Consider the following 24,627-nt stretch of genomic DNA (forward strand, 5'->3'; position numbering starts at 1 on the left):
ATTAACGTGCTCTGATTTGGACCAAGTTCAGATGTCTTTCTTTGTAATGTGTACTCATGTAGTTTTTTTAATATTTGTATTTTTTTCAAGCTTAAATATTACTCAGTTAATTCGGAAAAGGTATTTTAACAAAGTATTCATAAATAAATATTAAAATGCTTAATTTTAAGGTACAATATGTGTTCAACACATTTCCTTTTGGATGAAAAGTGTTTGGACTGACTTTTTTTTATGATTTTGCCTTTTAATTTCATTTGACAATAAAAATATTGACTTTATTATGACATGTAAAGGAAAAAAAGACTATGTCAAACTACTGAACATCTCCTGTAGTTGTTTTTAAAAAACCTTCGTTGTACCGTTTGATTCGGCTACCCAGTTTCATTGATCCAACGTCTACAACTGCTTTAGAATTCCATTCATTTATGATCATTTTTATCATTTCTAGTTTTACAACAGATATAATTCACATTCCCTCAGACACAATAAAACCGAAAGTATCTAAGAAAGTTCAAATCTTTTTTCTGGCTAACAAAAACATTCAACCATGAACTTTCCTCTAACCTTGAGGGATCTGGTTGTTGAGCGTTTTCTGGCTCAGAGGAGTGAGTGATGACGGGGGGGGCTTGTCTTGGCCCTGGCATTATTCCTCTCCCTTGTCTTCTCTCCTTTCGCTCTGCTCCCTTCTGTCTTCCACTGAGATCTGACATTTTGCTGGTTTCCTCCCCCCATCTGTCCTTTTCTTTATTGCCATGTAAAGCCTCCAGTGCAGAGGTTTGAATTACAATGTGAACTGCTGCACTGCTGCTAAAGCAGACCTTTCTGCTCCTTTTATGCAACATTATGCTTTCCAATGGGTAATTGCTTATTGATAAAACATCAACACGTGAAGGAATAACTCTGCACTTTTTCATTGTCACTATACAAAATAGTAAAACACTTGAAGTGTGGCATTACTAAAACTTATTTACAATGAGGTTTTACAAGCAAAACATTATGATTAGCACCTAGTGTTAGGACTGACGCAGATACAAGATTGACTCCAATCAGCCAAAACATGACCACCACCTGCATTTTACTGCAGCACGATGAATTATCCTTGTGAATTCACAGTGCACCTTTGCCAAATACATTCTCCTCCATGAATTATGGATTTTGTATTTAGTTGCTACATGTTATTTGTTTGTTGTGATGCACTGACTGTAATGCCTGCTGCTTCATGGAAAGAGCAGTGTTGGACATTTGTAACAACTATGTATGGGAATACATTTCCATTGTAATGAACATTTTCCTGGTTTTCTCTTTCATGAGACAAATATCTTTGTTTTGAAAAATTGGATGAGTTTGGCAAATAATGGCTTGTATGTATGGGTGAGTGGCTGAAATATTCTTCGTTGGGGTAAATGGAAATCATTGAGCTCAACATGTTCAGTCCTGTATTATTATTCCTGTGTAGTTATTAATTTTTTGAATAATAAATTCTGATCGTTTCCATTTTTTGTGAGCTCTTTCCTCTGAGAGGTGCTGAACAGCATCATTTTCATGAAATATAACAAAAACTCCCTCAGTGTACTGTAAAGTCACCTATGAAAACCATTACAGTAACATACAGTACATATACAGTACTGCGCCAACATTTCATAAGATTTTTTTATAAAGCGTTTTCAATTTTACAAGCTAAAACAAACTGAAGGAATTAATGTCAGTGATATTATGATGTTTAAATCGTTTTTAAGGCTTTGACTGCCGCTGACGTCAGAAACTGCCAGTTTGGGTATTTGTTTCCTCAATGAGAAAAGTACTCTTGTCTGTGTTGAGGTCATGTGTTTGACTCACTCTTCAAGAACACCCCAGAACTTTGCCTCAAGCTCTTTGCTTTCGCAGAATATTTGGATCATTATCCTTTTATGTCGTCAGAGTCCAGTTGCTACAATTTGCCATATCTGAGAAGGGAAATCAGTCTGCAGCTTCTCGTAAACGTCAGTGGTCCAGTTCCACTGGCAGAGATCAGTCGATGGATCATAAGCTCTTCCTTTCAGTCTTCCTCACTGTTCCTATCCCATTAATCTGACACGGGTTAACCATTAATCTGACATTTTGGCTTCATGTTTGTTAAGAATCTTTGTCAAGGAATGTCAGGCTGACATTCTGACTCTTCTCAGCCTGTGTTCATGGGGTCCTCACAGTTTTAGTGATTGGTCTTATTGTAGATAAGATAGCTCACTTGTATTTACAAAGCTTTCTACAGTTAGGGCCTAGAAGTATTTAGACAATAACAGATTTTATGACTATTTTTGTTCTGAGTTCATACACCAACACAACACATTTGGAATCAAACAATATGTGTGTAAACTGGTAGCTTAAATTCAGCAGTTTCGCGAAAATATGGCAGTCTGCGTTTAGGAATTAGTGTCATTTTTAGCAAAGTACCTCCATTTCCAAAGCTTCATAAGTATTTGTGGAATAGAAGTTAAACGCCAAGGTCTGATCCATCGTGTCATTGCTTCAAGACAAATGAAGCAGATTAAAGGTCTGGAGCTGATATCAGGTGTTGAGTTGCCATTTGGCAGCTGTTAGACTGGAGCAATCAATACCAAGTCCAAGGAGATCTCAATGCAAGTGAAAGAGGACATCATTAGGCCGAAAAAATAAACATATAAATCTATAAGACAGACAGCAAAAATCTTAGGTGTGGGCCAAAACAACAGTTTGGTGCAATAAAAACAAATAAAGCACCGCTGAGCTGAACAACACCAAAGAGCCTGGATGACTCAAGGGGGTGATCACAAAACAGAGACGGATGAAATTGAGACACACCTGTATTACAATGATGAGAAGAGAAAAGTATGACAAAGGAAAGGAACAGCTCATTGACCCAAAGCAGTCATGTGTCAAACATGGTGGAGGCGGTGTGGCTGCCAATGAAACGGGCTCACATATTTTAAATGTTAAACTATTTTCATTACAGATTAAAGTCATGAATTCTTATTTGACATTTACTGGGGAGAAGTGAAGAAAAAATGTCAAAATAATGGATCCAGCTGTAAATACCCAAAAAAGCACCAGTCGAAGAATCTTTACAGTACCTTTAAATGTCAGCTCCTTCGCATTTTAAAGCTTGTAAGACATTTTCAAAGACTTTTACAACCTTCAATTGTTCCTTGTGCCCCAAAGTGGGAGGCCTCCCTTTTGCTGGTGTTTCTCTGCCTCGTGTTGCATTGCCAGCAGTTTGTTGGTTTTTTTAATGAAAACTCATTGGCTACAAAATAAACAGGTATATGAAACTAGAGGAAATTCTAAAACTGCACTGCTAATGCTGCCAGACAATGCAGCAGATGAGGCTTTAATGCAGAATACATAATCAAACACCACTACCAAAGGCTTGTTCTCATAAAATCTTTATTGGAGGTGATATCATGCAAGAAAAAGAATAAAAAGAAAATTGAAATCCATTAGGAATGACTAAGTTGATAAATTGAATAGAAATGCACCAATTGAACACCATCCCACCTGTCTACACATTATCAGACATGTAGTTAGCAGCTGAAATGTAACAATGACCCAACATGCCGGAGGATTATTGGATAAAACACTGAAACACTCATTTCCCTGGTATCAGAGGTGATATAACCGAAGTCACTACATGGAGGTGTTCATGAGTTTGTTACAAGTGCTGGAACAATGTCTGAGCTCTTACTACACTGAAAATGTACCAAAAAACATTTTACGGATGCATGAGATATCTATTAAAGCTGTAGAACAGTTTAAGTTGTTTTTAAATGAAGTGAGCAAAAAATAACATCTGTAAATACAACTTAGTTTGATGTGATAACAGGAAAAGCACCATTTAGAAATACAGATGCAACAAATTATGTTATTTATCTAATTAACTGTTTGCTTCTGAAGTTTGAGATCCTCTGTAATTCCTCTTAAACATGGATATTTAAAACAAGACTAACCTGTTAAAATGTTTTGTTCTGTTTTTATGAAAGCAATGCTTGCACAAAAGAACGAGTGTGTTGGTGCTCTTTAAATATTTCAGACAAAGAGTAAACATATCAGTATATCCATAAAATTATATTAAAAAAATGCAAAAGAAGAAAAAAAATACTGTGAGAAAGTGGACATAATCCTCATTAGGCACTCGGATACATTACTCTTTAATAAGACTTTACATTTTGTGCATTTTCTCACCAAGTCAAACACGGTACTCCTTTCTGTTGGCCCTATCTGTGACATTATGAAAATAAAAAAAACTAAAAGAATATGGGTATACACCTCACTTGTATTAATAAAAAAAGAATGTAAAAAAAAAAAATATCTCCCATTTTAAACAGCAATGAAAAGATGCTTAAGGCAAAATGCTGAACACAGAAATCCAAAAGTGGATCTGGGAGGACCTTTGTTCAGCTCTGGTGTTCGTTGGCATTTACCAGTTCCATCAGCAATCGTTGAAAAGACGAGTGTTTTTTTTCCCATGATAGTTGGTTTTTCTGTCTTAGGCATCCACTGCTATGGGTCATGAGATTCCACAATGTCATTTTGACGCTCCCTTCGAGTGTGCTGGGAGTCGCCGTCTCTTCCTGTTTTTCATCACGCCGGCAGGCTCAGCTTCTTGCCTTTCAACACTGCAGGGTGAGAAGTTAAGAGTCATCACTGAGGAAACATGACTGGGCCCAATTTTGTTCCTCAAGATAAGAATACATTAGTTGAATTTATGATCTTATTATTATGCACTTTGAGAGTTACTGCAAGTTATAACCCCCACATTACTGAGCTTGTTTAAATCAATTATTAATAAAATAGCTGTTCTGAATATTGATAAATACAGAAATAACACACAAACAAAGCAAAAAGCCAAAACTGCATTGGCTTCCAATTATCTCTGTAGAAACCTTGAGACTACTTATTTGATGTAATATTTATCATTTCTAACTGTGCACTGCTTTGACTAGTTATGGCTTTTAGAAACACTGATGTGATTAGGCAATATATAACTTGAAGAAAACATCTTCAAATGCCCAAAATGTGAATTCATTTAAATTCTTATTACAAATTCAGATCAATATACATTTGCAAAGTCACTGATTTTTAGCACAATGCTCCCTTTTATGCATTCCTGGGACTGCATGTCCACTTAGTTACAGTGGAGGGATGGCAACATAAGAAAGGAATTTTGCTTTAAGAGAGTGTAATTTAAGAAAATAGTCACATTGTTAAGGACATTTCGACTTCAAATTAGCCAAACTTGAACTTTACAGTGAGGTTTTTTCAGGGAATTAAAAACAAAAAAGCGTATCTGCTATCTGTGCCATCAAATCCAAGAAAACTAATCAGCCATCTCTAATCTCTAATCAGCCATCTCTTCCTTCAACGCTACTCAAAGAAGGGACTGTTTTAGGACCCAGGTCAGCAGAACATGCAGCAAAGGAAAAGTCACATCTACTACAGACTAGCCAAGCATTTAACATGTTAATTATATGGACATGTGAGCATTACATAAAGAGCCCTATCCTTAAGGGATTTTACAAAATAGCTGGCAATATAAAAGATTATAGTTCTTTTAAATAAAAGGTGCCCTAAATCATTTATTTTCGGTTAAAATAATAATAGAGAGATTCCTTATTTCTATGGTTAACCATCTAGTTGCGGAATGGGTGACACCCATATCAAACCCACCTTTGGTGACATAAAGGTAGAAGAAATCACAGTAGAGGACAGTCTGGACCACTCCCGCCACAATGGCAATCATGTCAAAGAAGCCCTCAAAGTAGAAACGCCAGATCCAGTTGAAGAGATAGAGGGCCCTGTACAGGCCCAGGCAGAACAAGTAGTGGGTGGTGATCGTCTCGGCTTCGCCGGTCTTGCTGATCATGAAGAGCTGGGGAAGAATTGCCACCGACTCCAGGTAGATGGAGAACGTCCAAAGGATCTAAATACAGAGAGGTTTTAATCAAAGTATGCAGGAAACCATCTACTCTCATTTGTTAATAATCAACGTGATATGAAACCATTTGTCCACAACACAGAAGGCTGTGAACTGACCTCTAGGAAAGAGAAGTCATGGTTGATGAGAACTGCAAGACCCCCAACGGGAACAACCAGGAACTCCACTCGGAAACTGTCATGATTACCATCGTAGGTGGCTCTGAACTTCCCGTAGATCAGGTAGACTGTGGCATACGCACAGCCGATGTAGATCACCTGGTAAATAAATCAGAGAAGTTTATCAGAGAGGAACGCTGGACCCGCATGAATGATAACTGGTCAAAGCTGAGACGTGAGTGGTTTCTTACCTTCATGCATGTGTTGTACAGGGAGATGAAAGAAGAGAGCAGATCCAGGTAGCGTGTGGTGAACACGATAGCAAACAGAATTTGGCTCTTTCCAGAGATACCTGTAAAAAAAATTAAAAAAATAAATGAGTGGAGATGCAATTTAACTTTAATTGTGTCAACATCAGCAGTAAGTTCCAATCTGCTTTAACATTTGGGAGAATCAAGATTTTCCTTAAAGCACAGTGACATCTACTGGAGATTTCATTTCATTTTATTCTTTATTTCATTCAAAAAACAAAACAATTTAATACAAACACAAATACAAATGTTCCTAACTTATGAATGAAAAGGGAGCAGAAAGAAGAAGAATCTTATCTGATCTGCCCCTTTCACAAATAACATAAATTAAAAATAATAATAATAAAAAAAACAACTAAGTGAATAAAAACAACTAAAATAAAATTAAAATAACATTAAATAAAATTACCACCGCCTACGGGTATGTCAATAAAACTCAACATTTTTCGTTATATTTCCTTAACATACAGGCTTTAATTGTTCTTTTGAATGTAATGTTTGATTTGGATTCTTTGTTTTCTTTGTTCAGATTGTTCCATAAACTGATTCCTTTCACAGAAACACAACATTCCATCAATTTTGTCCTGCATCTTGGTTTTATAAAAATCTCTGTTCCTTTTAAGTTATACTTGCTTTTTCTTTTTTCAAATATTTTCTGAATGTTGATTGGTAAAGTTTTTTTTATGAGCTTTAAACATAATTTGCAGAATACTATGGTCTACTAGTTCATGAAATGTCAACAAATTTAACTGAAGGAATAATGGATTTGTTGGATCTCTATATCGTTTTCTACTAATTATCCTTATGGCTCTTTTTTGCAGAATGAAAATTGATTGAATATATGTTTTACAGGCATTTCCCCAAACTTCGATACAGTAGGTCAGATATGGAACAATCAGAGTGTTATATATAATGTACAATGCTTTGAGATGGAAGGATCATTGCTGAAAATCAGCTATCTTCAATGCTGACCCAAAAACATTCTCTCCAAAAACATTACTTTGCAAACACAGCAGCCACAGGGGACATTAAGTGCTCACACAGTATTTTTGTTATATCATCTTTTTTATTCTCCACATAACTTTTATTATTGAATTCTCTTTTCTACATGTACAACAATGTTTGGGTTATCCAAATTAAGTTTTTACAGACAAAGTAAGGCATGTGTATGGGGTGTATGGACGTTTTATCAGAATTTTTCTTTTTTTTTTTTTAAAGGAAAAAGGGCAATAAACACATGTAAATAAGGTAGTGGGTGTACTGGTTTTCTCCCTCACCTCAGATGACTGACATTTTCAGACATTTTACATATAAATACAGCGTATATGAAATTGTCTGCAAATTCCAAGGTGTATATTTTTTTGACCACCCTGACTACAAAACTATAATAAATTGCATATCACTTGACTTGACTATACAAATTACCAAACTCTCTTGAATGGGAAGTTTAACTTCACATAATTTTAAAGAATCCGCCAAACCAATACAGTGTCAACCGAAAGTTAAAGTAATATTGGAACCTGAAACCACAAAAAGCCCATAGCACAGACTACATGTTTTAACGACTGTAAAACAACCACATATAAGTAAAAGAAAGTGTTAGCAGTTGCGGCTACTTCCGTAGCTCTTCCTGTACGCCACGTCAGAAGGCAGACCAAAGAAATCGAGCCCTAAAAGTCAATTTAATCGAGAGCAGAGATGGATGAGATGTGGAGCTGGCAGAACCACAGTATTACCAGGTCAAACTATTTAAAAATACAACAACTGGGGAGGATTCTCCCATAAATGTACTAATTTCGTCTGATAAAAAGCGGGAATCTAAATGACAATAACAATCCACTATTTACAGCTCCTTGTTGTTTTTACTATATTCTTTTTACCACAAACACCAACTTTTCACTTTAAATGGATTGTTGTCTAGGGTGGGGAACCTACTGTAGGTAGTTGCAAACTGCAGGACTGCGTTCCATTTACCTCGGAAGTCGGAACTAGGAATGACGTCACAGCCGAGTTATCAGCGTTCCAGTTACAAAGTAGGTAAACAAGTTTGTAGTTCGCATATACCACATGAAAAATGTTAATTACACTATAGCAGCATATATATGCCGAACAATACTTGTATACGACTGATTTAGTGTGACCAAAACTAGAATGAAGTGCTACGAATTTTTACAGAGCTCTCTTCTACTGTTTACAACCGGGGCAGCCATTTTGGAATGTGAACTCGGGGGTGGTGAAGACTCTCCCACTTTCCCAGTGGGAAATCCCACTTCGAGGGGCGTTCCAGTTGAAAAATCCAACTAGGAACTGGGAAATCCCCACTTCCGAGGACAAATGGAACGCAGCATTCAAACCATTAGCCACTGACTCAAATGAATGAGTAGGAAACGTTAGCATGTGGAGCTATCATGGCACACGGGTCGATAAACTATCAGTGACAAGTTAAAATGAAAGATTCCGCAGTTGAGGAAAGTTGGAGTGCGTTAATGGTATTTAAATGACAGCACTGAGGCATATTTGACCAATGTAAATCCAAAGCTCACCTGCACAAGACCTGGTTTTCCATATTTTGAGTAGCAGGATGATGATAGCAGCCAGATGAGAGAGGTCTCCTGTTAGTCTGAAAATGTTCATTGTTGTAGATCTAATAAACGGACACAAATCCTGACGCAGGGAACTTTTGCACTTTTAAGCAAGACTGTGAAAGCTGCACGCTGTCTAATTTCGTCTCTCCTGGTAACTTTGGGGCTGCAGATACTCGGGATCCACAGACGTGAAAATATGGCGAGTGTGCAGGTCGACGTGGAAGGGGGCGTGGCCAAAACCCCTACAGAGATTCTGATTGGACGAAGATATGAACCATGGACCCGCCCACAGAGAATGTACGGCCTGAAGGGGAAACTAGTGGAGTTCATTCATACAGACACAATTCATACTCAAACTTGGAGCAACAAACATGAAAAGGAGAGAGAGAAAAAACAGAAGATGCTTTAACCATAATAACAATAGATAATTATTTTGTATATATTTAATATTGACTCTCCCTTTTGACATTGTATATCTATGCTTGAAGATTTAGAGATTTTACCTGAAGAAAACCATCTAGAGACAATTGTCACTGTTGCAAACTCCCTGAAAAATAAATAAGGGACATCTGCAGGGCCGGCCAACCTGATTGCCTTCACCCTTCCTGGCGTGGTGAATTTTTTTAGCCCTTTTTGAGTGAAACGATTTTTTAACTATTTGACTCGAACCGGAATTGAATTAAATGCAAATTTTTGAACACCATGAACACATGGAAAACAAATTATTATCCATCATTTCACTTAATACAAAATAACAAAATTAACTGAATAAAATAAATATCTTTCTTAAACAGAAACCTGTCCTAAAAATTGGTCTCAGTTTTGCCTCAAGTTGTTTCAGTAAAGGGACACCATTGCTCCTACTATTCAACGTGCCATTTTATTGTGCTTGACAGACGCGGCCAAAAACAATTCCTCTTGCATTAATAAGAATAATCACAAGAATGAAACTTCACTCATACGCAACATAAAATCTTCACAAGGGGAAATTGGTAACAACAGGAGAAAATAGTAAAGGCTATAACATCCAAAGACAACAGTGACTTTTTTTTTTAAAACATAACTTTCATTGTATTATGTCACTACTACAATAAATAAATATGTTGAAAAATATTTAATAAGACTTTTTCCCCACATTAACAAGATAAACCTAGGTAAAGTCAACTTCCAAAGCAGAACTGTATGAACTCCAAAATGGAAAAAAAAAAGAAAGAAAAAAGACCAATATTAACACTTTCAATTTTGATATTGGTACCCTTATCTATCAATTTCTGTCAAACCCTAAAGACACCTATGCCTGTCAGTGATAATATTGTTAACACTGTTTATCTGCCCTGTAACTGCAATAGTTAGGCAAAAATATTTTAATTGGACTTCTTTTTTTGGTCACTGCCAGTAACAGCAGTCCAACCAGCATCTCTAGTTCTTTTCATTGCAGCCAACTTCAACAAGTTCCCAGGTGATTTACCATCGACTGGGCTCTGAATCTGAAAATAAATACACTTTTGAAAAAATTAATAAAGAAATAAATTGCCAAATAAATGAACTTCAAATAAACTATCTACTACTGCTCCTACTATTCAACGTGCCATTTTATTGTGCTTGACAGACACGGCCAAAAACAATTTTCCTCTTCTATTAATAAGAATAATCACAAGACTCAAACTTCACTCATACACAACATAAAATTTTCACAAGGGGAAATTGGTAACAGAGCAGAAAATAGTAAAGGTTATAACATGCAAAGACAACAGTGACTTTTTTTTAAACATAACTTTCATTGTATTATGTCACTACTACAATACATAAATATGTTAAAATATTTAATAAGTCTTTTTCCCCACATTAACAAGATAAACCTAGGTAAAGTCAACAATGTTTCATGTGAACCAAAGTAAACTTATTCTGTGCAACAGCACCTTTCCTTTTGCAAAGTCCTTAAAAGCATTGTGGGTAGCGCCACAGTCACCTAAGCTATACTTCCAAAGCAGAACTGTATGAACTCCAAAATGGAAAAAAAAGAAAAAAAAAAGACTAATATTAACACTTTCAATTTTGATATTGGTACATTTGATCCTTATCTTTCAGTTTCTGTCAAACCCTAAAGACACCTATGCCTGTCAGTGATAATATTGTTAACACTGTTTATCTGCCCTGTAACTGCAATAGTTAGGCAAAAATCTTTTCATTGGACTTCTTCTTTTTTTGGTCACTGCCAGTAACAGCAGTCCAACCAGCATCTCTAATTCTTTTCATTGCAGCCAACTTCAAGGAGTTCCCAGGTGATTTACAATCAACTGGGCTCTTAATCTGAAAAAAAAATACATTCAAGAAAAAAAAATGAATAAAGAAATATATTTCCAAATAAATAAACTTCAAATATCTACTTCAAAGATCTACTACTGTGGTTATGTTACCTTCCTGAAGATATTGCGTTTGGACTGTAGAGCAGAAACACTTCGTTCTGGCACCTTTGCAAACATCTATATAAACAAGAGGATCACATTAACTTTTGAATTTGTCAAATTTTTCAAGTCCTAGAAAGCAACAACGTTTAACATATTTCTGAAAATGAATACATCAACCAATAATAGCAGGACATACCAAGAGATCTGTATGATCAGAGCTGTCAGACTTAGGTTCAAGCTCTATGGCACTCTTGCCCCATGGTGCAGCCTTTCCATTAGAGGGGGGTGTCCTTACTCTGTAGGACTGTGAAGGAATTCACAGAGGAATTGCCAGGGTAAAAAAAACATGCATATATTTGTTCATTGCAGAAAATGTCAGAATAATATTAGAATAATATTGATGATGAAATATTACTTGGGTCTTCAATGCTCCACTGCTGCTTTTAGCCTTACTTCCAGGAGTTTTCTTATCCTTACCAAGAATGTCCTATAATGCAAAGTTAATGTCAGTCTGATTATTATAATTACATAATGGTACTGTACATAATGATTCAGAAGCCTTAAGAAAAGGAGAACAAAATGTGATTACAATAATTTCTTTCAGATCATTCAATAAAAGCCTACAATAACATCCTCATATTGCATTTGTTTATTGCTGCCACACCTCCTTCAGATCTGCGGACACACAAAATCCTTAGCTGGATCCTGTTTTATATTTCTTATACATCCAATCACCTATCTAAGTCAGCTCACTGTTGACTATAGTAAACATATTTTTGCAAAACAACTTATAGTTTTAAATAAGGATTTAAATAATTATTTAAGTCTATTTAAAGCCATATCAAATGCATTTCCCTTTGTTTTCAATTGCATATTGAAACTGTTAATGTCATCATACAAAGTTTCTACATGCTCCCCTGATAATTTAATTCCAGATAAATGTTCTTCTCCATACCAAATTTATTTAAGCAATGAAAAGTAGGCCTGAATAAAAAAGACCAGTCACATTAACAAAGCTTAACAGATATAAGGCTAGTGAAACCAGTTGTTTGAATAACAATCCGAAGAACAACTTTTTTAAAGGTTCAAGTTAGTAAGTGATCATTTGAATTCAAATCCAACTCAACAACTAAGACACCCATGAGACAAAACTTGAGAAAATGCTTCTTCTGTCTAAACGTTTTGATAGATAAAACTCACAACCTTCATAAGAACTGGAGTATTCACACCATTGCTGTCAGAGGGAGTTGTCCTGGTCTTTGGGAAGTCAAATATGCAACTCTTTGAAGTATTCTCTGGAGTATCAATGCCTCTCCCCTCTTTGTAGTTTGAAACAGCTGACTAGAATGTTGAAGATGATTTCATTGTCAGGTAAAAATTATGAGACATCAGGCTCAGTTGGTTTATTATGGTGTAATATCTGTGCATAAATCCTGAGGGTGCAACACAGCTTTCTAAGCACAGAAAAAAAGTAATTTGCAAGCACATAATTATATTTTGAAAATGTTTTTTTTTCCTCCACACAAAGAATACCTCAATTTAAGTGTTTGAAAGTCTATTTTTGAGGGGAAAAAAAAGATTTTACAGTGTCACAAATCCCTGCCTACACTCAACTCTATACGCACACTGCAGAGTCCTTGATGTGACAAAAAAAAACAAGAAGAGAAAAAAAATTGCATTTTCTGGACGAAAGCAGTAGCAAGTGCTAAAAATGTGTCCGCGCTGCCTCTCATTGCTACCTAGCTATTGTATATTACTGTAAGACGATACTGCAAAAAGGTCCTCAATGACAATTAGCTACTGGCTTTCTGAGACACTAAGGTGCAGAATGATATTACTGCTGAGAGCAAATGGCATTTTGTAAAAGGAACAAAATACACTTTTGTTTCCTCTGTTTGACACCGTCTTAGGAAAGTGAATGAAAATCTTTTCAAAGAAAAATGTTTGCATTTGTTGCATACTCAGGATTTTGGCACAGATTTTGTACTAAAGCTTTTTGATCATTTTTTTATACCTTGTCCCTTTGTGTTGATGACTGGGTCATTTTAACAGCAGACATTTCTTTCATCAAATCAGTTTGCTTTTTCTGTAGGTTTTCCTAAAGACAAAGCATTTTATAATAAATTAAGTCTCTCGAAAGCCAAATTAAAACGTTTGCTATTGGAAAAAGCAGAAAGCAATATTAACAGATTCAAACAAGGACGTACCTTCTCTGTTGTCTCCATCTCCAACTGTTTCTTCAGCAGTTCATTATCTGTCTTGAGTTTCGACAGGTGGGATTCCTAATGGAAGATTTTAGAATATAGATAATAAGGCATGAATCATTTGTTGTTGATTTGATATCAAATGGATCATTTATTTATTTCATGACTTCAAACCAGGGATTTTGCATGGGCAACTGTCTCCATTTCTTTCTTCTTGTTTTCATCAAGCTCTCTATCCTTCTCTTCAACCATACGGTCATATTGACTCTTGAAAGGGACAGTCAAATTGTTATTCAACAACAAAAACCAGACAATTTTCAAAGAGTTTAAACTTCTTTGTGACAACCTACCTTATGTCTCTCCATCAGTGCAACCATTTCTGCAATCTTATGCTGACACTTGAGTTCTAAATCTTCCTTGTTCTGAACAGCTTCAGCTGCTGTTAATCTGAGCCTCTTTACCTGTAAGAAAACATATTTTATTTTACTTTTGTAAATGGGGAAGGGGGATAATTATTTATATTATTATTATAATACATGTGTAACCTCATTCTCAAGCTCTGCTGCAAAGGTTGACTTTGACTTAAGATCCTTCAGCAATTTCTGTTGATCATTGTCTTTCAGCGTTTTATAGTTCTGGCATTCCTCTTCCAGTCTGTCAATCTAGAGACAAAAACAAGCATCTATATTAAACAGAGTAATAGTTATGATCTATATAAGTGTTATGAACTGCACTCAATTGATCAACCCATCACTCAATCAATCATATACTTTACCATCTTTTCAAGTTCACTGGATTTTGAAATCCCCTTCGCTATTTGCTTTTTGAGCATTTTATTCTGAAAATAAACACATTAAAAACTAGATGAATAATAATGCATACACGTATTATAAAGTATCTACAGATTCTTTGTCATTACAGACCTCTTGCTTACACTCTTCCTGGGCCTTGTATTTAATTTCATTTTTTTTCTTGAGGCTACTCAACTAAAGAAAGCAAACAATTTCTTGTTAGTTCTTGATCAATAATAGCAATAACACTTGCAGTTTCAGTGTTATTCAGTCACCTTTGCTTCCAGAGCTTTGATGCATTTCTCGTTTTTTGTCATTTCCGTCTGCATATAGTGAAACTATACAAAGAAAATACACACACAAAATCATCATTAAACATTTTTAGAAAAGTCCTGTGTGTTTCTGCTAATTATTGTATAGGACAATATTCTTACTTTTCCTTCCATTGTCTTCTGCAGAGTTTCCGTTTCTTGATGTGCCCCGATGATTGTGGTTTTAATGGTATTTACCTCATCTCTATTTGATAAAAATACATTTGAAAAAATAAATACATCTAAAAGTTAACACTGTTCAAATCTCTTCAGTTCATCAAAACTGAAAACTCACTGTAAACACAGGTTTTCTTCTTCCAGTCTTTGAATTTCATTGTTAAGTTGATTTTCCTTCTCTTCACTCAACTAAATCAAAAGAGTTTTTAAAAATATATCACCCAAAAATTATTCAAATAAATAAAGAACACAATATTGTAAATAAGAATGTATCAGATGCTATTTAAATAGATAATTCAGACCTTCCTGTTTGCATCTATAATCTTTACACTGGACAATCCATCTTCAAGCTCCTTCTGAATGGTCATCTTCTCAGACTGCAGCTCTTTAAACTTCAACAAAAGCTCTCCATACTTCATTCTTAAAGATAACACAAATTAAACATTAGATTTTCAAGATCACAACAATATAAGGTGAAATTCTATGCTAGAATATCTCAATTTACTCATGCTGCACAAGGTCTTTCTTTAGTTGCTCCATCTGAGAGTTGCATTCTTCCTTTTTCTTCAATTGAGCAGACAATTGTTCCTCAAGTTCCTGCATTTTGATCTAGGTGTATGGATACAATACATAATGAGTTGAAACTATGTCTTGTATATTTTAATGTGCATTACTTTAAATATGTTAATGTTAAAAACAAATCATCTTAAAGATATCTGCATTGGGTAGGAGCTGATAAGTGGAGCAAGATTAGAAATGTAAAAACCCCGGTCAAAAGAGACCTCATTTAAATCTCCTTTCGCTTTTTCAACATCTTTATAAATCTGGTTCACTAGATTATCCTCCGTAAAGGCTTTCCTTGCTTCAATCTGTATCAGTAAATAATAAGATATCATGTCCTAGGCACATTTTATTTACCTATATTGCAAAATCACAAAAGGTCGGGAAGACATGGAAAACATCAATATTTAATGATGAGTGTTATTTCTTGATGCAGTGCTGTCTGACATATCTGAGATCACTGGTCTCTAGCTTAAGTTGCTTTTTGCACAATAACATTTCCCAGAACTCCTTCAATCATTTAATTATATTATGCATTATAAAGGGGGTGAATGTGCAAATCACTTCTAATCTTTTTTATTAGAAACACTGTTTTCAAAGATTTCGATAATTTACTCATGCATTTGGTGAGAAATAGGAGATTGTCTGCCCTTTTTTGCCCTTTACGGACTAGGCTTTTGTGGATATAGATTCCCCAAAAGAACATGTTTACAATCAACTGCTCCAAGATTAAAGTTTTGTCATTTGCTCCGTCAGAAACATGTTTCCCTCTAAAATTCTTTCCATGCTGTCCACATTGAATGCCAAACAGCATGGATGCAGCATATGAAAAATACAATAGAAACTTAACAATAAAAAATATGAAATAAAATGTAATCTCAGGGGACTTATAAATATAGAGATAAAAAAACAGATGAAAATAAATTAAACTATGTACATATTTAGTGAATAAGTGTGCAATTATATAACTATGTTAAATTTTGAGCAAATGGATTTGCAATTTCACAAATGGAAATTAAAGATATGTAATCAAATTACAGTTGACCTTAACATTAAAGGCAATATTTTTTGTGTCCATCATTTGAAGCCCAAAATTGTCGTAGTTTGAATTCTTTGGGAATATGTTGCAGGCCTGAAACGCTGGATCAGATATTAATAAATGTAATGAAGCTGATGACAGAAAAAAGAAATGTTTGGTTTATACCATCTACAAAGAGATAAGAACCGTATATAAGAGTTACTGCTTTTTGCCTATATTGTCAATTTTTTTTTGTTTTGGGACCGTTTTCAAGTTTCTTTTAGAAACCTTTTTTTTTTTTTGTCCTGAGATAATGTATTTATTTGTATCACCTTAAAAATCTGGATTCCCTCTTCTTTATTCGACACCGCAGCAACGAGTTCATCCACCCTGGTTTCATAGATGTCAATCTCACTCTTCAAGGACTCAGCGGACTTTGACTTTATTTCCTAAGAGCAACAACAACATTTGGTGCTCTTGAATTAACGGCTGGACTCAATGGTCTACAACCCTGGTCCTCAAGGGTCGCTGTCCTGCATGTTTTAGATGCTTCCCTTCCCCAACACATGAGATTCGGTCAATCAATCACCTTTAGATTGTCACCAAGGTCTACACAAGTCTGTTCCTGATCCATTCATTTGAAATAGGTGGGTTAACATCTATAAAAGGACAGCAGCCCTCAAGAACCAGACTGGAAGAGCCCAGCTCAAGATAACGAAATAAGCATATACCGTTCGAGAACAACTTACCAGGTCATCCTCAAGGATTTTGATTAAATCATCTTTCTTTGTAACTTGCTCCATGGTCTCTCCTATTGTGTAAACATTTTTGAAAGATCAGTTAAAATATAAAAATAACTTATAATACCCACACATTTTAAACTGCAATAATTACCTAAAAGTATAGTTGTCTTTTCAAGTTCATAGTTGTTTGCGACAAGTTTATCTTCAAGATTTTTGGCCCTTGAATATAAATGCAAACATTAATGCAATGCCAAAAAGGAAAACTGAAAAAGGCTGGAAATGTAAACAGATAATCTTACCTCTGTGTCTCTAGGGCTTTTGAATTTTGAAGCTCCTGTATGGTTGATTGAATCTCCTCCAGCTTTTCTGCCTGTTGATGTTTTACTCTAGAAAGCTCCTGAATGCTGAGATCTTTGCTTTGAATCATCTGCTCATATTCTTTTTTAGTATGGTCCAGAGTTGCAGCTATAGTTTCCTTTGTTTTCTAAGTTTAGAGGCGTTAATATTTCAGTCAAAACACCCAGACATAGTTTAACTATAAATGATAAGAATCTTAAATCACCTACTTTGGTTTCTTTACAGCACTGCTCAGCAGCATGCAGGTTTTGAAGAAGGGATTCTTTTTCAGAGTTAGAATTTTTGAGAGATTCCAATTGTTGATCTGCAAACGCAGTAAATATGCATTGTTATCCTCAAAATAAAGTATAAAAATAATGATAATGAACCAAACTTTATTGGAGAAAAAGAAGAAAAATTAAAAAATAAATTATGTTATTTAATGTACAGTAATTCAAGTATACTGAGAGACACACAATTCCAGGATTTATTCTTGCTTCAGGGTTTTGTTAATAGTTTAAACAACAAAATAAAACCATGAAAGTTAATTCTCAAATATTTTTGTTAAATGTATTGCTTTTCAATTTCATATATGTTTAGTCATTGAGTAGTTGTGTTCTTTGTATAACAATTATACTTTCTTCTCTCTTTTCTCTAATATTTGCAGAAACAGTTTTACAAAGAAATAATAATCATCATATTAACAAAATGTAACCATGATCTTACGTATTGACTCCTGAAGCTGTTTGCAGTATTTGTGGCTTTTATCAAGGTCAAGCAGGACTTTTTCCAGTTCATTCTCCTTTTCCTCAATCTTTGTCTGGAGCACTACAATCTGTTATGACAATACCAATCCTAAAGCTTTTTGCTTGAAAATGTTAACACTTTTTATGTTGTTCCTAGGTGTGAAAAAGATTATATGGAGTTTCAAATAACTAACCTTTTCATCTTTCATCGCATGTTCTTGACGCCATTTCTCTTTTAGATCTTCAAACTGCAGTAAGCTTTCCTTGACTGGGGAAAAAAATTACAGTTGCGAATTTTGTTGATCACCTTCCATTCTCTGCATGTTTGTTACTAAATTATCATTGCATATTTACCTTTTTGCATCTCTTGTTGGTCAGCTTCTACTTGAATATGAAGACTATCAAACGCTGCAATCAGTTTCTAAAAGAAAAGCATTTTCATCCCATAACAACTCATCCAAATTGTTTTAATGATGACTGTTAAACATAATATCATGATTAAAGACTTATTCCGATCTAGAATAGTGCTGCATTACCTTTACACTCTCAGTATTTTCCGTGAAGAGATGATGCGTTTCTTCTCTTTCAGATTCAACTACAAAACAAAACACATATACACATTTGTGCGTCATCATATATATATATATATATACATATATGTGTGTGTGTGTGTGTGTGTGTGTGTGTGTGTGTGTGTGTGTGTGTGAGCACAAATGCTCAATATACATACACACCTCTATATACTTTTAATAATGTCTTTAAAACTGACAAGAAGGGCATGTTATTAGGCATCTTTGACTTACGGAAATGCATTTTTTCAGTTGACCACTGAAAGGTTTCCTTGAGTGTTTCACACAAATTCCTTGTAGCATTGTTTCTGTGTATAAAATTTCAACGTTATAGAAACAGTTAAAGAAAGAAAAAATAAATTTGACAAATCAGATGTGTCAGATTTATCTGGCCTTTACATGGGAAATATGACAACAAAAATTATACCTGTTCCTTAAATCTTCGTTTTCACTGATCTGTTCCTCCAGCTTTATGCTGAGGCTTTCATTGCCAAACTGCAAACAATGAAAAACCACACAAAGAAAGTGTCACTTAAAATATTGTTTTATTGACTTTGATAACATGACCAATGTGTTGGTTGTGTTATCAAAATTCTTAAAAAAAAAAAAGAGAGACTACTCTTCTTAAAGCACATGCTAACAGACAAAAAAAAAATAGAAAAGTTGTCACTGCATGTATCTATGCTTTGGATCGTAGCTTGGATCAAACCAGTTTTATTTTACCTTTCTTCAGGTATTAATTTATATGAAATGGACGGATGCTTTACAAATGGATAAAGTTACACTCCGCAAGGCTTTTTCTGAAAAATATTTTGACAATTTCCATTCTGAATGTCAAAATAAATCGACTTGTTAGATTTGTATTGTCTATAGTGTGTTCTTTTTTAACTGGCAAAGGTGGCAAGAACAGTTTTTGAAATGTATAAAGAAAACAATATAGCAACAGGAGGTCCTGTGTGCCGCAAGAAAGAGTTGTTTCAACACTAATGCCGATCTTTAAAGAGCAGCACAGCTCCAACACAAGAAGGAAATCAATAATCAAGAACAGTACATTCGATGTATTCACATTTAAATCAAACCTCACTTGAGTTTGTTTGAGATTGTTAACTGTTCTTAAAAATGCATTATTCAATCAGTGACTGGAGTCACATTATGGTACTCTGCGTAGTAGTATATTGATGCACTGTGATGGGCAGTGCCTGCTTTAATGACCTTGTATTGGGTACAGGTGCTGACTTGTTACGCTATTGTCTTCACATGATCTGCTCTAACATATCACCTCAGAGTTCAATTTCATCACTAAACCTGCCATGTATGAACATCCTTGGTACAGACCTGCAATTCCTGAATTGCTTTGCGTTGAGCTTCAATTGTTCTTTTGTTATCTTGGAGTCTTCTTTCCTGATGCACTGTGTCACTGTCAACTTTGATCTTCCAACACTTTATCTTCTCAAATTCATCAAACATCTTGGAATAAAGCTCACCAGGACCACACTTATTCTGGGGACATATTCACAACAGTATTGTTAACTGACACACTTGAGCATAAACTATTTGAAGTCCAAGCATAACTATTGATGCTGCACATTTTTGTGAAATGATGTTACCTTCTCTTTTTCCATTGGAGACACAGCTTTCATCTTGGGAAAGTCTGGAGAAAGATCAATGATTCATTTATATAAAAATGCATGACAAGTTTTTATTTCTCTTTTGTCCCATTCTTAATTGAAATTACATAACCAGTGTTGTGAAAGGGAAAAAAATACCTGGTCTGAGTGGTCTTGATGGTGCAGCCACACTTGAATTGAGGAATGCCATGTTTGGTTTATTGTTACACTTACTGAAACCCTAGTAAATAAGAAAAATAAAGCTTGTTATTATATTCATTAATTAATAATGCTTCTTAGATGAGACCTATATCTGATGCATTACACATCTATCGATCACCAGTTACTGATATGCATCTGGATCTTTGCCATTTCACTCTCCACTACTCGTGGAGGTATCTTCCACCTTGACTTCGGGACTTCCAATTCATACTCAGTGCAGATGTTCCTATACGCTTTTCTAGCTACCTTGTTGTAGTGTTCCATGTATGCTTTACTGTAGCAAGGCTAGTGCTACAGGGGCCCGACCGACAGGATAGAGGACACAGAGGTTTGTGCAGAATCCTTTATTGCCAACACCCAGGACACACGTGCTTCAGCAGCCTCTCCAACAGCTTCACAGCTTCAGTCTGACCCAGCTGTCTCCCAGTCCTCCTTATCAAGGCTGGCAGGGTGGAGAGGCTAATGGGACACACCTGTGTCCCGTCAGCCTGAGTGGCTGCAGCTCCTCCAGCCTGCCACACACCCCCAACGCCAAACTCGAGCCGGGGTCCGTCCGGATGGCGACGAATGGCAACGCGTTATTTTGGCAGGCGTGCACTTCTCGAATGTGAAAAGAAAGGCAAGGCGATTATCCAGCATCAGAATCAGAATGAGGTTTATTTGGCCAAGTCAGGTCAAACAAGACAGGGAATTTGACTCTGGTTGTTTCACTCACTGTACAATAAATAGACCAATGACAGCTCTTATTAACATACTTTATATTTTAGTGAAAGGTGCAGCAGTATGAGGTAGACATGGTTATTGAAAGCTGCATTGTTACAGCATATGATTGTGGTTATTATTATTATCACTGTATCAAGCAAGCAAATTAACTGCCGTTATAAAGTTGCACTAACCAACCAACTTCCGTTTCAATTGCAAATTTCTATGGAGGTAGATTTGTGTCTTAATTATTCAATCAAAAAAAAGATTGCTTCAATCAAAAAATATATTTTCAATAAAAAAAAAATTTCACTTCAATCAAAAAAAATGTTTCCATCAAAGAAAAAAAGTGAATGCAAAAAAATATTTGAGACTCAAAAAGATGCATTTGAACACTGTTTTTCTTTGATTGGAAATGTTTTCTTTGATAGAAGTGAAGTTTTTTTGTTTGAAGCAACTTTTTTGATTGAAGTAGTGTTTTTTTGTGTTTGGGCCATATTATGGGTAGGACATTTGTGTCTTTATCATTTAATCAAAAAAGAAGTTGCTTCAAAAAGAAAAACATTGTCAATGAAGAAAAATCACTTCAATACAAAAAAAAAGTTTTCAATCAAAGAAAAAAAATTTGGGACCCAAAAAATTGCATTTGAACACTTTTTTGGGGGATTTAAAATATTTCTTTCCATTTGAAGTAATTTTTTTTTTTGATTGAAGTGAAAAAAGTTTTGAAGTCTTTTTTTATTGAATCATTTTGACACAAACATCCCGCAGTGGGTGCATGCTTCCCCATTGGTCAGCCCAGAGTCAGACATGTTTGAGTGACAAGAATAATTAAGACACAAATCTACCTCCATAAATTTCCAGTTGTATCTGTGAGATTATATCACCAGTGTGTGTACGAGGGAAATATTTTCAAGAGTTTGGTTTCATGTGTTTATGGACGCTAATTCAGAACTCATACGTTTTAATCAGATGTGGGTAGTAACGAGTTACATTTACTCTGTTACATTTACTTGAGTAAGTTTTGGGAAATGTTGTACTTTTAGGAGTAGTTTTGAATCACTATACTTTTTACTTTTACTTGAGTAGATTTGTGAAGGAGAAACTGTTACTCTTACTCCGCTACATTAGGCTACATTGTATGGAGGATTTTTTGTGCCAAAATTAAATAAATAAATACATCATTAATTAATTAAAATGGGAATTAAATATATCATTAATTAATTAAATGTGTCATTAATTAATTAAAATTAGCATTTAATTAATTTTTTTAAATTAAAAATTAATGATTAATTAATTAATAAATGACACATTTAATTAATGATTTCGTGTTGCTCAATCATGAAATGTAAATGTAAAACTGTCAGTTTCACTCTAATTCATTCTAATTTTAATTAATTAATGATATATTTCATTCCCAATTTAATTAATTAATGATGTATTTATTTATTTAATTTTGGCACAAAAAATCCTCCATAACATTGAGCTTGTTACTTTTCTTTTATCCACGTACGCGTCAATCTCATGAGATCACTGACATGTTTGTTTTTGCATGTTTTGTCACATTTACACAGACTCAAACACACACACAGTTTATATGAGTTCATGGGCTTGTTCTAGTTCTGCCTGGTTAAAAAAGAAAAGTACAAAGGATTGAAATTTTGTACTACTTGTGCTTAATTTATTTTTTTATTCTGTTATTTTATTATATATTAAAGTACTTGAATTTACTTTAAGATTATTTTAATTTAAGCTATTTTTATTTTTTATTAATTTTAATTTATTTTATTATTTTATTGATTTAATTTGCCTGAAGATGATTATTTTGTACTTTTGTCTGTTTGAATGGTTGTGTTAAAAAAAATAAAATCAGACGTTACTCAACAGTTACTCAGTACTTGAGTAGTTTTTTCACCAAGTACTTTTTTACTTTTACTCAAGTAATTATTTGAATGAATACTTTTACTTCTACTTGAGTCATATTATTCTGAAGTAACAGTAATTTTACTTGAGTACAATTTTTGGCTACTCTACCCACCTCTGGTTTTAATACAAGTTTATAACTGCACTTCGTATGAAAGGAACGTACCTCCTTCAGCGCCCTCAGGTCCTCGTCCACTCCCCGGGGCGGGACAGCGTTCACCTGGCCGCTCACCTGGCCGCTCACCTGGCCGCGGGGAACCAGCAACTTGAAGGCGAAACCTCGCTCTCTCTCCATCCTAATTAAGAAGAGGTATTGCTGTAATTATCCGGTTACAAAGCTGTCATTCTTTCAATAAAAGACATGTGAGTTGAATGGTAAAATGTGCCGACTTTCATTGAGCTGACATGAACTGACGTCTAATTGGCTCCGCCCGTTAACTCGGAGTTCGTTTTTAAAGCTCGAGAGTTTCTTAAGTTTTACTTGAAAATGAACTTGCAAAGTTAATGTGTATATCCAGCTGGATAGTTTGGCGTAAATTCCCAGCGAAAAAAAAAAGAAAAGCAATAGAACAGAACGTTAGTTTGGTGTAAAGTAAATGTGACAATTAACCTCACCTGGTTAAACCGGTTATAGCCGGTGCCGTGTTAGCGGCGCGTGCTAGAAATGTCCTCCTACGTCACCCGTTTATTGCTAAATTGATCGCTACTGCACATGCGCACCATATACATACATACGCCTCATCGACCGCTGCTGCCGCCATCTTGGTGCGGGCTCCCGCTCCCATATATATATATATATATATATATATATATATATATATATATATATATATATATTTATTATATATATATATATATGTATGGCATGATACCGGACACATAATTCAGCGTATTTTAATAATCATAGTAGGTTTAACAGTAATATTACGAGAATAAAGTCGTAGCCTAATATTACGAGAATAAAGTTGTAATATTATGAGAATAAAGTCGTAATATTATGAGAATAAAGTCGTAAAATTACAAGAATAAAGTCATAATATTATGAGAATAAAGTCGTAGCCAAAAATTAAGAGAATAAAGTCGTAATATTAAGAGAATAAAGTCGTAATATTAAGGGAATAAAGTCGTAATGTTACGAGAATAAAGTCGTAATGGTTTAACAACAGTAATATAATATTGTGACACGTGAGTATTATATATATATATATATATATATATATATATATATATATATATATATATATATATATATATATATATATATATATATATATATATATATATATATATAATATAGAATACACACTGTTTTGCGCCCCCCCCTGTTCTTGTCTTCCTTCAGGTGCTCCACATCAGGCGATTGTTTGG

At 34.8% G+C, this 24,627-nt stretch overlaps 2 protein-coding genes across 2 annotated transcripts; both read right to left on the reverse strand.

Moving 5' to 3' along the window:
• Nucleotides 1-3,382: 3,382 nt before the first annotated feature.
• LOC133422270 (ER lumen protein-retaining receptor 2-like) lies at nt 3,383-9,161 on the reverse strand. Its single transcript, XM_061712220.1, has 5 exons — nt 8,900-9,161; nt 6,297-6,397; nt 6,046-6,204; nt 5,680-5,932; nt 3,383-4,628 (listed from the first exon to the last, which is right to left on the reverse strand). Exons 1-5 carry the CDS (start codon nt 8,988-8,990, stop codon nt 4,594-4,596), a joined length of 639 nt encoding a protein of 212 aa, XP_061568204.1. The 5' UTR covers nt 8,991-9,161; the 3' UTR covers nt 3,383-4,593.
• Nucleotides 9,162-10,786: 1,625 nt separating this feature from the next.
• Nucleotides 10,787-23,557, reverse strand: LOC133421545 (synaptonemal complex protein 1-like). Its single transcript, XM_061711200.1, has 32 exons — nt 23,426-23,557; nt 20,572-20,653; nt 20,413-20,456; nt 20,141-20,305; nt 19,233-19,300; nt 19,040-19,113; nt 18,773-18,831; nt 18,591-18,657; nt 18,431-18,504; nt 18,217-18,325; nt 17,721-17,815; nt 17,454-17,638; nt 17,306-17,373; nt 17,161-17,222; nt 16,744-16,860; nt 15,338-15,441; nt 15,135-15,252; nt 14,951-15,021; nt 14,779-14,860; nt 14,620-14,682; nt 14,477-14,539; nt 14,329-14,391; nt 14,099-14,215; nt 13,904-14,014; nt 13,728-13,820; nt 13,557-13,631; nt 13,364-13,447; nt 12,553-12,690; nt 11,765-11,836; nt 11,546-11,653; nt 11,359-11,424; nt 10,787-11,251 (listed from the first exon to the last, which is right to left on the reverse strand). Exons 1-32 carry the CDS (start codon nt 23,552-23,554, stop codon nt 11,111-11,113), a joined length of 2,967 nt encoding a protein of 988 aa, XP_061567184.1. The 5' UTR covers nt 23,555-23,557; the 3' UTR covers nt 10,787-11,110.
• Nucleotides 23,558-24,627: the final 1,070 nt, after the last annotated feature.

This window comes from Cololabis saira, chromosome 21, assembly GCF_033807715.1.
Source record: "Cololabis saira isolate AMF1-May2022 chromosome 21, fColSai1.1, whole genome shotgun sequence".
NCBI classification, from domain to species: Eukaryota; Metazoa; Chordata; class Actinopteri; order Beloniformes; family Belonidae; genus Cololabis; species Cololabis saira.